Genomic DNA, 13,776 nt, shown 5'->3' on the forward strand with positions numbered 1-13,776 from the left:
GAGGTTGTGGACAGGTGTCTTTTATACTGATAACAAGTTCAAACAGGTGCCATTAATACAGATAACGAGTGGAGGACAGAGGAGCCTCTTAAAGAAGAAGTTACAGGTCTGTGAGAGACAGAAATCTTGCTTGTTTGTAGGTGACCAAATACTTATTTTCAACCATAATTTGCAAATAAATTCATTAAAAATCCTACAATGTGATTTTCTAGATGTTTTTTCTCATTTTGTCTGTCATAGTTGAAGTGTACCTATGATGAAAATTACAGGCCTCTCTCATCTTTTTAAGTGGGAGAACTTGCACAATTGGTGGCTGACTAAAGACTTTTTTGCCCCACTGTATATTCTTAATCCATTCCTTACTTAGATTTACGTGTATTTTGGGTATATGTTGTGAAACTGTTAGATATTACTTGTTAGATATTACTGCACTGTCAGAGCTTGAAGCACAAGCATTTCCCTACACCCGCAATAACATCTGCGAAACATGTGTATGTGACCAATACATTTGATTTGGCAGGAGGTTAGGAAGTGCAGCTCTCTCTCCATGTGTGTGTCTTTGCGTGCATGCCTTCCTGCGTGTGTTTGTGTGTGTGTGTGTGTGTGTGTGTGTGAATGTAGAACTCGAACAATTCGAGCATTCCTGAGTAAAAATGACAGAGGACAGGCTGTACTGTACCCCATGTTCCAGCTCTGTTCACTCCTCCTTGGCATGGTATTTATAGCCCAGGCAGCACCTTCCAATGAGAGAACAGTCATCAACAGCTACACAGCATGGTGACATGGAGGCAGCGACTGTCACCGTCAGCTCTTGTAAGGATATTACAGCTTGGGAGGCAGTTCCTCTACTTCGACTATAAAGTGGCCTGCTAAATGTAGTTTTGCACATTGCTAGTCGCTAACATTAGTTAAGTGATTCTATGACCAATAAACACAAGAACATGTATTTGCTTATACAGTAGATCAAGTGAAAAACTAATTGCAAACCATCAGTATTCTAACATTTTGATCCTATGTCCTACATCATGTCCTTCAACTTTGAGAGTACACACTAAGAAAAGAGGATTCCTCAAGGGTTCTTTGGGAATTTGAGCCCTTCAATGGTTCTTTGCAGTTCACAAAAGGGTTCTTTGCTCTTTTAGTGATAATTAAAATATAGGGACGGTTGCTCATTGGAATAATTTGGGTCGTGTTTAGCACAAAGCTAAAAAAGCTTTTTGTGCAACCGTGATTGCGAGTGTCATTCCAGTTTATCTAATCTGTTATGGTATGTGATTGCATGCTATATATGACAATATATAGAGATGGTGTCTTGGGTAATACTCATGAATGGCCTTGTGTTAATTGAGAATGGTTGACAATATCAATGGTTCTCAATTCTCTCCTCGGGAATCTCCAGCAGTTCAAGATTTAGCACACCTGATTGAACTTGTACATTGCCATAACAATATCTATGGAATTTTAACAACATAATATGGATAACCAGTCCAAAAAAATGTGGGATCTTCAAAAGGATCTATAAAGAACCTTTGATATTGAGAATGGTTCTATAAAGAACCTTTGATATTGAGAATGGTTCTATAAAGAACTTTTCTTGCTAAAGAACCCTAAATGGGTTGTAACCATAGCGGAACCCTTATTGGTGCTATTTGAACTCAGCAAATAAAGAAATGTCCCTTTTTCAGGACCCTGTCTTTCAAAGATAATTGGTCAAAATCTAAATAACTTCACAGCTCTTTATTGTAAAGGGTTTAAACACTGTTTCCCATGCTTGTTCAATGAACCATAAACAATTAATGAACATGCACCTGTGGAACGGTCATTAAGACACTAACAGCTTACAAATGGTAGGCAATTAAGGTCACAGTTATGAAAACTTAGGACACTAAAGAGGCCTTTCTACGGACTGAAAAACACCAAAATAAAGATGCCCAGGATCCCTGATCATCTGAGTGAATGTGCCTTAGGCGCTAAAGGGAGACAGGATGGACAGCTGATCATCCTCGCAGTGGCAGACCACGTGTAACAACACCTCCACAGGATCGGTACATCCGAACATCTGCCCGAGCTACACCAGAAACGCACAATCCCTCCATCAGTGCTCAGACTGTCCACAATAGGCTGAGAGAGGCTGGACTGAGGGCTTGTAGACTGTTGTAAGGCAGGTCCTCACCAGTCATCACTGGCAAAAACAAACCCACTGTCGCTGGACCAGACAGGATTGGCAAAAAGTGCTCTTCGCTGACGAGTCGCGGCTTTGTCTCACCTGGGGTGATGGTCGGATTCGCATTTATCGTCGAAGGAATGAGCGTTACACCGAGGCCTGTACTCTGGAGCGGGATCGATTTGGAGCTGGAGGGCCCATCATGGTCTGGGGCGGTGTGTCACAGCATCATCGGACTGAGCTTGTTGTCATTGCAGGCAATCTCAATGTTGTGCGTTACAGGGAAAATATCCTCCTCCCTCATGTAGTACCCTTCCTGCAGGCTCATCCTGACATGACCCTCCAGCATGACAATGCCACCAGCCATACTGCTCGTTCTGTGTGTGATTTCCTACAAGACAGGAATGTCAGTGTTCTGCCATGGCCAGCGAAGAGCCCGGATCTCAATCCCATTGAGCACGTCTGGGACCTGCTGAATTGGAGGGTGAGAGCTAGGGCCATTCAGAAATGTCCGGGAACTTGCAGGTGCCTTGGTGGAAGAGTGGGGTAACATCTCACAGAAAGAAATGGAAAATATGGTGCAGTCCATGAGGAGGAGATGCACTGCAGTAATTAATTAATATTATTATATTATTATATTATTAATGCAGCTGGTGGCCACACCAGATACTGACTGTTACTTTTGATTTTGACCCCCCATTTGTTCAGGGACACATTATTCAATTTCTGTTAGTCACATGTCTGTGGAACTTGTTCAGTTTATGTCTCAGTTGTTGAATCTTGTTTTGTTCATACAAATATTTACACATTCTACATTTGCTGAAAATAAACGCAGTTGACAGTGAGAGGACGTTTCATTTTTTAGGACCTTTTTTAATGGTTCTTTATAGCACCATACCTGTTCCATTTAGAACCTTATGAGCGTGGTTATTTATATAACCTTCAAAAACATGTTATATATATAGCACCAAAAAGGGATTCACTGTGGTTACCAGTCAAATAGCCCTTATTTGGCATTATACAGAACCATTTTAAGCCACTCCTGCGTTGTCTTGTCTGTGTGCTTAGGGTCGTTGGCCTGTTGGAAGGTGAATCTTCGCCCCCAGTCTGAGGTCCTGAGCACTCTGGAACAGGTTTTCATCAAGGATCTCTCTACACTTTGCTCCGTTCATCTTTCCCTCATTTCAATCTTGGTTTCATCAGACCAGAGAATCTTTTTTCTCATGCTCTGAGAGTCCTTAGGTGCCTTTTGGCAAACTCCAAGCGGGCTGTCATGTGCCTTTTACTGAGGAGTGGCTTCCGTCTGGCCACTCTGCCATAAAGGTCTGATTGGTGGAGTGCTGCAAAGATGGGTGTCCTTCTCCACAGACTAAATCTGGAGCTCTGTCAGTGTACATCTTGGTCACCTCCCTGACCAAGGCCATTCTCCCCCGATTGCTCAGTTTGGCCCGGTCGGCCAGCTCTAGGAAGAGTCTTGGTGGTTCTAAACTTCTTTCCATTTAAGAATGATGGAGGCCACTATGTTCTTGGGGACATTCAAATTATAGTATCCTTCCCCAGATCTGTGCCTCAACACAATCCGGTCTCTGAGCTCTACGGACAATTCCTTTGACCTCATGGCTTGGTTTTTGCTCTGACAGCACTGTCAACTTATATAGACAGGTGTGTGCCTTTCCAAATCATGTCCAATCAATTGAATTTACCACAGGTGGACTCCAATCAAGCTGTAGAAACATCTCAAGGATGATCAATGGAAACAGGATGCACTTGAGCTCAATTTCGAGACTTATAGCAAAGGGTCTGAATATGTATGTAAATAAGTTATATCCGTTTGTTATTTTTAGAAATACATTTGCAAACATTTCTAAACACTTGTTTTCGCTTTGTCATTATGGGTTATTGTGTGTAGATTGATGAGGAAAACTTTTATTTCATACATTTTAGATAAAGCCTGTAATGTGGAAAAAGTCAAGGGGTCTGAATACTTTCCGAATGCACTGTATATCGACTGTGTGTGAGTACAGAGGTTGTCTATCCACTGTGTGTGAGTACAGAGGTTGTCTATCCATTGTGTGTGAGTACAGAGGTTGTCTATCCACTGTGTGTGAGTAGAGAGGTTGTCTATCCATTGTGTGAGTACAGAGGTTGTCTATCCACTGTGTGTGAGTAGAGAGGTTGTCTATCCACTGTGTGTGTATAGAGAGGTTGTCTATCCACTGTGTGTGTATAGAGAGGTTGTCTATCCACTGTGTGTGTATAGAGAGGTTGTCTATCCACTGTGTGTGTATAGGGAGGTTGTCTATCCACTGTGTGTGAGTACAGAGGTTGTCTATCCACTGTGTGTGAGTACAGAGGTTGTCTATCCATTGTGTGAGTACAGAGGTTGTCTATCCACTGTGTGTGAGTACAGAGGTTGTCTATCCATTGTGTGTGAGTACAGAGGTTGTCTATCCATTGTGTGTGAGTACAGAGGTTGTCTATCCATTGTGTGTGAGTACAGAGGTTGTCTATCCATTGTGTGTGAGTACAGAGGTTGTCTATCCACTGTGTGTGAGTACAGAGGTTGTATATCCATTGTGTGAGTACAGAGGTTGTCTATCCACTGTGTGTGTATAGAGAGGTTGTCTATCCACTGTGTGTGTATAGGGAGGTTGTCTATCCAATGTGTGGGTATAGGGAGGTAGTATATCCACTGTGTGTGAGTAGAGAGGTTGTCTATCCACTGTGTGTGTATAGGGAGGTTGTCTATCCACTGTGTGTGTATAGGGAGGTAGTATATCCACTGTGTGGGTATAGGGAGATTGTCTATCCACTGTGTGTGAGTAGAGAGGTTGTCTATCCACTGTGTGTGAGTAGAGAGGTTGTCTATCCACTGTGTGTATATGGGGAGGTTGTCTATCCACTGTGTGTGAGTAGAGAGGTTATCTATCCACTGTGGTTGAGTATAGAGGTTGTATATCCATTGTGTGAGTACAGAGGTTGTCTATCCACTGTGTGTGAGAAGAGAGGTTGTCTATCCACTGTGTGTGTATAGAGAGGTTGTCTATCCACTGTGTGTGAGTAGAGAGGTTGTCTATCCACTGTGTGTGTATATGGAGGTTGTCTATCCACTGTGTGTGTATAGAGAGGTTGTCTATCCACTGTGTGTGTATAGGGAGGTAGTATATCCACTGTGTGGGTATAGGGAGATTGTCTATCCACTGTGTGTGAGTAGAGAGGTTGTCTATCCACTGTGTGTGAGTAGAGAGGTTGTCTATCCACTGTGTGTGTATGGGGAGGTTGTCTATCCACTGTGTGTGAGTAGAGAGGTTATCTATCCACTGTGGTTGAGTATAGAGGTTGTATATCCATTGTGTGAGTACAGAGGTTGTCTATCCACTGTGTGTGAGAAGAGAGGTTGTCTATCCACTGTGTGTGTATAGAGAGGTTGTCTATCCACTGTGTGTGAGTAGAGAGGTTGTCTATCCACTGTGTGTATATATGGAGGTTGTCTATCCACTGTGTGTGTATAGAGAGGTTGTCTATCCACTGTGTGTGTATAGAGAGGTAGTATATCCACTGTGTGGGTATATGGAGGTAGTATATCCACTGTGTGGGTATAGGGAGGTTGTCTATCCACTGTGTGTGAGTAGAGAGGTTGTCTATCCACTGTGTGTGAGTAGAGAGGTTGTCTATCCACTGTGTGTGAGTGGAGAGGTTGTCTGTCCACTGGGTGTGAGTAGAGAGGTTGTCTATCCACTGTGTGTGTATAGAGAGGTTGTCTATCCACTGTGTGTGTATAGAGAGGTTGTCTATCCACTGTGTGTGAGTAGAGAGGTTGTCTATCCACTGTGTGTGTATAGAGAGGTTGTCTATCCGCTGTGTGTGTATAGGGAGGTTGTCTATCCACTGTGTGTGTATATGGATGTTGTCTATCCACTGTGTGTGTATAGGGAGGTTGTCTATCCACTGTGTGGGTATAGGGAGGTTGTCTATCCACTGTGTGTGAGTAGAGAGGTTGTCTATCCACTGTGTGTGTATATGGAGGTTGTCTATCCACTGTGTGTGTATAGGGAGGTTGTCTATCCACTGTGTGGCTATAGGGAGGTTGTCTATCCACTGTGTGTGAGTAGAGAGGTTGTCTATCCACTGTGTGTGTGCTATAGGGAGGTTGTCTATCCACTGTGTGTGAGTAGAGAGGTTGTCTATCCACTGTGTGTGTATAGGGAGGTTGTCTATCCACTGTGTGTGTATAGGGAGGTTGTCTATCCACTGTGTGGGTATAGGGAGGTTGTCTATCCACTGTGTGTGAGTAGAGAGGTTGTCTATCCACTGTGTGTGTATAGGGAGGTTGTCTATCCGCTGTGTGTGAGTAGAGAGGTTGTCTATCCACTGTGTGTGAGTAGAGAGGTTGTCTATCCACTGTGTGTGAGTAGAGAGGTTGTCTATCCACTGTGTGTGTATAGGGAGGTTGTCTATCCACTGTGTGTGTATAGAGAGGTTGTCTATCCACTGTGTGTGAGTAGAGAGGTTGTCTATCCACTGTGTGTGAGTAGAGAGGTTGTCTATCCACGGTGTGGGTATAGGGAGTTAGTATATCCACAATGTATGTGTATAGGGAGGTAGTATATCCACTGTGTGTGAGTAGAGAGGTTGTCTATCCACTGTGTGTGTATAGGGAGGTAGTATATCCACGGTGTGTGAGTAGAGAGGTTGTATATCCACTGTGTGTGTATAGGGAGGTTGTCTATCCACTGTGTGGGTATAGGGAGGTTGTCTATCCACTGTGTGTGAGTAGAGAGGTTGTCTATCCACTGTGTGTGTATAGGGAGGTTGTCTATCCACTGTGTGTGTATAGGGAGGTTGTCTATCCACTGTGTGGGTATAGGGAGGTTGTCTATCCACTGTGTGTGAGTAGAGAGGTTGTCTATCCACTGTGTGTGTGTATAGGGAGGTTGTCTATCCACTGTGTGTGAGTAGAGAGGTTGTCTATCCACTGTGTGTGAGTAGAGAGGTTGTCTATCCGCTGTGTGTGTATAGGGAGGTTGTCTATCCACTGTGTGTGTATAGAGAGGTTGTCTATCCACTGTGTGTGAGTAGAGAGGTTGTCTATCCACTGTGTGTGAGTAGAGAGGTTGTCTATCCACTGTGTGTGTATAGGGAGGTTGTCTATCCGCTGTGTGTGAGTAGAGAGGTTGTCTATCCACTGTGTGTGAGTAGAGAGGTTGTCTATCCACTGTGTGTGAGTAGAGAGGTTGTCTATCCACTGTGTGTGTATAGGGAGGTTGTCTATCCACTGTGTGTGAGTAGAGAGGTTGTCTATCCACGGTGTGGGTATAGGGAGGTAGTATATCCACAATGTATGTGTATAGGGAGGTAGTATATCCACTGTGTGGGTATAGGGAGGTAGTATATCCACTGTGTGTGAGTAGAGAGGTTGTCTATCCACTGTGTGTGTATAGGGAGGTAGTATATCCACGGTGTGTGAGTAGAGAGGTTGTATATCCACTGTGTGTGAGTAGAGAGGTTGTCTATCCACTGTGTGTGTATAGGGAGGTAGTATATCCACGGTGTGTGAGTAGAGAGGTTGTCTATCCACTGTGTGTGAGTAGAGAGGTTGTCTATCCACTGTGTGTGAGTAGAGAGGTTGTATACTGTGTGTGGCGTTGAGCGCCATTGTTTGGTTTCTTTCCTGTATTTTCAAAGCCAGATCCAGCCGTGTTTCTAATAACTGAATGATCTACTGTGTTATTACACCGGCCACCATGGGTAATGCAATAACACAGGATGCCTGGAGAACAGAAAAGTGTGAGCGTGTGTGTGCCCCCACACACAGCCTTCGCATCTCACTCTCACAGTGTGTGTGTGTGTGTGTGTGTGTGTGTGTGGGAAACGTCCACATCATATTCACCAGATGCATCTCTCTCCTCAGTCTTCACACAGCCAGAGAGAATAGCCGTGAGCCCAGCCATACTATATGCAAACACAGCCATTTCTTGCCTTAGGAAGTACCCAGAGGCATTCTCTCCTTCATAATAAATCTGGAGCCAGCTTTCACATTTTAATATCTTAGCATTCATATGTCAGCAATATAAAGAGCCATCAAACAGCAACACACACACACACTCTCACACTCGCACACACAAAACACATACACCTGAGGTACAGTATCCGCAGCTAAACTAACTAAACAATAGGGATTGAGACTTGAAATAATCACTGAAGACCGCCATGCAGTGCAACATTTTAGTCTGCCTTCAAGGCACTGCATGGTCAATCTGACATCTGCATTCATACTAATTGCGCTTCACAAAGCAGCGTATAGCTGTTGAGGAGAGCTGTTGTGAAGGAAGTTGTCAAGGAAATTAATGTGTTTATACAAACCGCCCCCACCTACCAACAACCAATCATGTCAATGCGGAGCTATGCGGAGCCCTCTGCATTGTTAAAACATTTGGGAGGCGCAAGGCAATGCGGTACAGAGCTCAATTTGGCCTCTGCATGCCCCCGGAGGCGCTTCAATTGTGTCACACCCTCTATACAGAGCCTCCGATCACATTTTCGGATCAAGCATAAATTGGTCTATAGTAAACTTTAAACTATATACAATACCAACACATTGTATAACTAAACAATCCCGAAGACCGCCTTAAGACGGTGTACTAGCAGGCCACTTTAACATTCCTACTGGGTCTGTCAATAGGCTGTATATTAGCAGGGTAATTACCCTTAAATTATGTCTTTATAATGCCTCTCCCACATATTCCACAGCCACATTCCACAAACTCTGGCCTGTACTCAGTCTTCTCAGTGCCAGATGTCACCAATGAGAGAGGTCACAGATCCAATAAAGACCCACACAAAGGGCCTTTTTTCAGCAGGCAATGACAGGGGCTGCACTCGGAGGTCAGCAGAGGGCCTGGAGGTAGTAGCGCTGGTACTGATAGTGATGACTGTCTGGACATGTAATGCCAATGAGTAGAGGCTGACTTAGTTCACCCTGCAATCTCCCACAAGTCTAGAGACAGAACTACAACCATGCTAAACCTCAACCCAAAAGCTAACCTCTCCCAAACCTTGACCTATAATCTTAATCCAGAAATTAGGGTAATCCTGAAAAGCAAAGTAATTCCAAAGTAGCCTAATTCCTGAAAATCATTGGAATTCCACAGTAATTCCTGAAAATCATTGGAATTCCACAGTAATTCCTGAACATATTTGGAAATTCCAAAGTGTTTTCCACAATCTAGCCCCGAAGCCCACAAGTGTGTGTCAGGGTTGGTGACAGTTCTAATTGGTGTCAACTCAGGAAGATATTTTTGTTATTTTTTACATAAATAAATATATTTTGAATTTATTGAGAAGTCATTGAAAATAGACAACCTGTGTGTATGTGTGTGACAGTTCTAACTGTGTGGTTTCAAGAGACCTCACCTCCAACCACTTTAGGTTCAGTGTTTACTCAGGCATTACTTAGCACCACAGTGTGTGAGACCCATCCGGGTGAGTGACACACACACACACACACACACACACACACACACACACACACACACACACACACACACACACACACACACACACACACACACACACACACACACACACACACACACACACACACACACACACACACACACACACACAACCCCAGCACAGCAAAAAGTCTTCCTGATCCCTGTATAGTTAGCTCAGCTGTCTATTAACCCTCTACACTCATACCCATATACGGTTGAAAGTTGCAGATCTGGACACTGATAAGTGCCTAAATTGGAATGAGGTGGCTGTATAGTAACATGCTCAGGGTGTCTGCTTCACAGGTCTGTATAAGTTTTGACTGATAGTCATTCTGAACTTGAGCCCCTCACGCGACAAGAAGTTGCACCATCCCTCCCGATAATTGTGCAACTTTTTTGTTTTCTGAGTTAGGGAATTGCTGTAAATTACGAGGACTAGATATATTTTGAAAGATGAGACATTGAGGATTATAATAAATACCGCCTTGATGTCATACAAGCAAGTCAAACACCCGAGAGTCCAAAAGTGCACCGCACATTTCCATATCATCAAACTCATGTAATATACCGTGTCAACGTTTATGATCACTATGCTGGATGTCCAGTTACAAGACGACATGGCGTCATACCCTCGGTTGTCCTGTATTATGGAGAAAATGTTCCACGGACCACGCATCTGAATGCACTCATGACTCCATTCTAAGGAGATATAGAATATCCCTGTTAGTAAGCATTTCTCCTTTGAAAAGATAATCCATCCATCCGCCTGACAGGTGTGGCACATCATTACACAGGTACACCTTGAGTGCTGGGCCACTCTAAAATGTGCAGTATTGTCACACAACACAATGCCACAGATGTTTTGAGGAGCGTGCATTTGGCATGCAGACTCCAAGACTGTCCACCAAAGCTGTTGCCTGAGAATTGAATGTTCATTTCTCTACCATAAGCCACCTCCAATGTTGTTTTAGAGAATTTGGAGGTACGTCCAACCGGCCTCACAATCGCAGACCACATGTAACCACGCCAGCCCAGGACCTCCACATCCAGCTGATCGACGCCCCCTACCGTTTTTTAAGGTATCTGTGACATACCGACGCATATCTGTATTCCCAGTCATGTGAAATCAATAGATTAGGGTCTAATGAATGTATTTCAATTGACTGATTCCCTTATATGAACTGTAACTCAGTAAAATATTTGAAATTGTTGCATGTTGCGTTTATATTTTTGTTCAGTGTAATTGCTACCATTGTTATGCATTTCCATATCTCTTCTGCAAAATACATTTAAATGTATCCCTATCCATTTAGGCCAATTCCCACGAGTGTAAAGAGTTAACTCTGTTTGATACCCATGGAGCCAAAGATAATAAAGAGTATCCTCGTTTGCTTGCAACAATATCACTTCATCAACTTAACAAACACTGAAAGAGGAAATTCACAGGATAGTGTGTGTTTGTGTGTGTGTGTGTGTGTGTTTGAGTGTGCGTGTGCGTGTGTTTGTGTGTGTGTGAGTGTTTTTCTGTTCCATCTGTGTGGTCCAAAACACTGTCAAAAATACCAATCTTTGCCCTATTTTTTTTAACCTTTTTTAACCTTTATTTAACCAGGCAAGTCAGTTAAGAACACATTCTTATTTTCAATGACAGCCTCAGGGGCAGAACGACAGATTTGTACCTTGTCAGCTCGGGGTTTTGAACTCGCAACCTTCCAGTTACTAGTCCAACGCTCTAAACACTAGGCTACCCTGCCACCCCCATTAGAGATATAGAGGACACATTCACATTTGTGCTGTTTTAGGATAGTCATACAAACCATGATGATAAAATAATATGCTGTGTGGCCATCATAATCTACAAACAGATTTGGAAGAAGATCTTCCAATTAAAATGCAATTTTCGAATTGTCTCCATAATGAAGTCTAGTGCGCATATGTCCCATTGACACTGACCCAACTCCAGCCACTTTAATAATGGGAATTGATGGGAAATTATGTAAATATATCACTAGCCACTTTAAACAATGCTACCGTATATAATGTTACTTACCCTACATTATTCATCTTATATGCATACGTATATACTGTACTCTATATCACCGACTGCATCCTTATGTAATACATGTATCACTAGACACTTTAACTCTGCCACTTTGTTTACTTTGTCTACATACTCATCTCATATGTATATACTGTACTCGATACCATCTACTGTATGCTGCCCTGTACCATCACTCATTCATATATCCTTATGTACATATTCTTTATCCCCTTACACTTATATATCCCCTTATAAGACAGTAGTTTTGGAATTGTTAGTTAGATTACTTGTTGGTTATCACTGCATTGTCGGAACTAGAAGCACAAGCATTTCGCTACACTCGCATTAACATCTGCTAACCATGTGTATGTGACAAATAAAATTTGATTTAATTTAATTTGATTTGATTTGGATAATGCCATGTTAATCGTTTCTCCCTTGAAAAGAAAACCTTCCGTCCATCATGAAAAATAAAAATCTAGAATAAATCCAGGCTTTTAATTATTAGGCCCAATGTTTGTCACAAATATAACTAGACTAGTCTACATTCAAAGCGCTCCAGCTGTGCCACGAAAAGCAGGGCTGCATTAAAAAATCATAGGCCCCGGGGCTTAGATATTTTATAGGGGCTTAGATATTTTTTGATGAGCCTAATATTAAACACGGAATTTAACTGTGAATTTTTTTTCTCTGCTTCAAGGGCCCCCTTACTGGTTTAGGCCCTGGGGCTTCAGACCCTGTAAAGCCCCTGCAATATCAGGTCCTGCCTAAAAGCACCAAAAAAACATAAAGCCAGTAAAGGGAGCAGAGCCTTTCACTTTTAATATAGAAGTAACCTGTCAATCATAATATGTTGTTTGGCTTTGCATTGATTACCATTTAACAAAACAATCTGAAGTTCAACTTACCTCGGTTTGACAGAGCGCTATGGCCAGCAATAGGAGGAAGGGGACACTTTGCAACATCTGGGAAGACAGAGGCAAGGAAGAGAAAAATATGAAAATATACGAAAGTTAAAAAACGCATCATATTGGTTAATGTCAAGTAAAATAGTCAAATAAATAAAGAGCAATATTAGAAAATTACCATTTTGAAAAGCGGCTCTGTTCAGACGTCTGTTGCGAGGAGGAGGTGGGCGCAGAATGTATCCGTAACCGAGGCGAGCGAGAGGTCTGTGATTTCAGGAAATTTGAGGAGCGCTGAGGAATTCCTGGTCTCGAGTCTTGCCCCCGATATGGCGTGACCAATGAAAATCTCCGGAGCGCAGGAACGTTATGGAGCGTTCACGTGCTAGTCGGAACTACGAAACTCAGAAATGTTCTACTTGCTAAATGGTTGTACCCAGTGGACATACAACGTGATGAATAATAATATAATATATGCCATTTAGCAGACGCTTTTATCCAAAGCGACTTACAGTCATGTGTGCATACATTCTACGTATGGGTGGTCCCGGGAATCGAACCCACTACCCTGGCGTTACAAGCGCCATGCTCTACCAACTTAGCTACAGAAGGACCACGAAGATGTATTTTATTGGTTGAAATATGGTCGGGACTTCTTATAACCAGATCACAAGCATATTAAGATGTATTTTTCATGATTTTTATTTCCCCTGTCTTATTTCGGCTGATATCTAGTTGTTACTGAGCAGTTATCTAAATGCTACTCAATTAATAGACGTAAATCTATATAATCATTATACAAATTGGAGTAATGTTATTTATTAGCAGGGTTTGCATGATAAAGCTTAGCACACTTGACAAACAACAGCTGGCAGAGCGCACCAAAGCAGGTTATGATCTCATGGCTTACTGTACCCACACTGAAACAAATTGCTGTACATTTACAGCAAAACACTTACCTTTGCTATTATAATTCTATATTACAGTACAGTACTGTGAAGAGGAGTGCATTATCAGTGCTAAATGGTATTCCACTAAAATTCTTCTACAATGCTGTAAAATTGCAATTTCTGTAATTTTACAATGTAAATTTACAATAAAACATTGTATTACCTGTTTTGCTGTATATTTATGGCAGCATACTATGAATTAGGTTGCATTGTGGGAAAT

At 42.5% G+C, this 13,776-nt stretch overlaps 1 protein-coding gene across 1 annotated transcript in view; it reads right to left on the reverse strand.

Annotated features, from left to right (window-relative positions):
- Window positions 1-12,943, reverse strand: part of LOC118386200 (follistatin-related protein 1) — a 67,215-nt gene extending 54,272 nt beyond the window's left edge. Inside the window, exons 1-2 of the mRNA XM_035773731.2 lie at window positions 12,788-12,943; window positions 12,610-12,666 (exon numbers count right to left, since the gene is read on the reverse strand). Coding sequence (XP_035629624.1) covers window positions 12,610-12,666; window positions 12,788-12,790 — 60 coding nt within the window. The 5' untranslated portion in view covers window positions 12,791-12,943. The remainder of the gene's footprint in view (window positions 1-12,609; window positions 12,667-12,787) is intronic.
- Window positions 12,944-13,776: the final 833 nt, after the last annotated feature.

Source organism: Oncorhynchus keta, chromosome 7, assembly GCF_023373465.1.
Source record: "Oncorhynchus keta strain PuntledgeMale-10-30-2019 chromosome 7, Oket_V2, whole genome shotgun sequence".
Classification (NCBI taxonomy): Eukaryota; Metazoa; Chordata; class Actinopteri; order Salmoniformes; family Salmonidae; genus Oncorhynchus; species Oncorhynchus keta.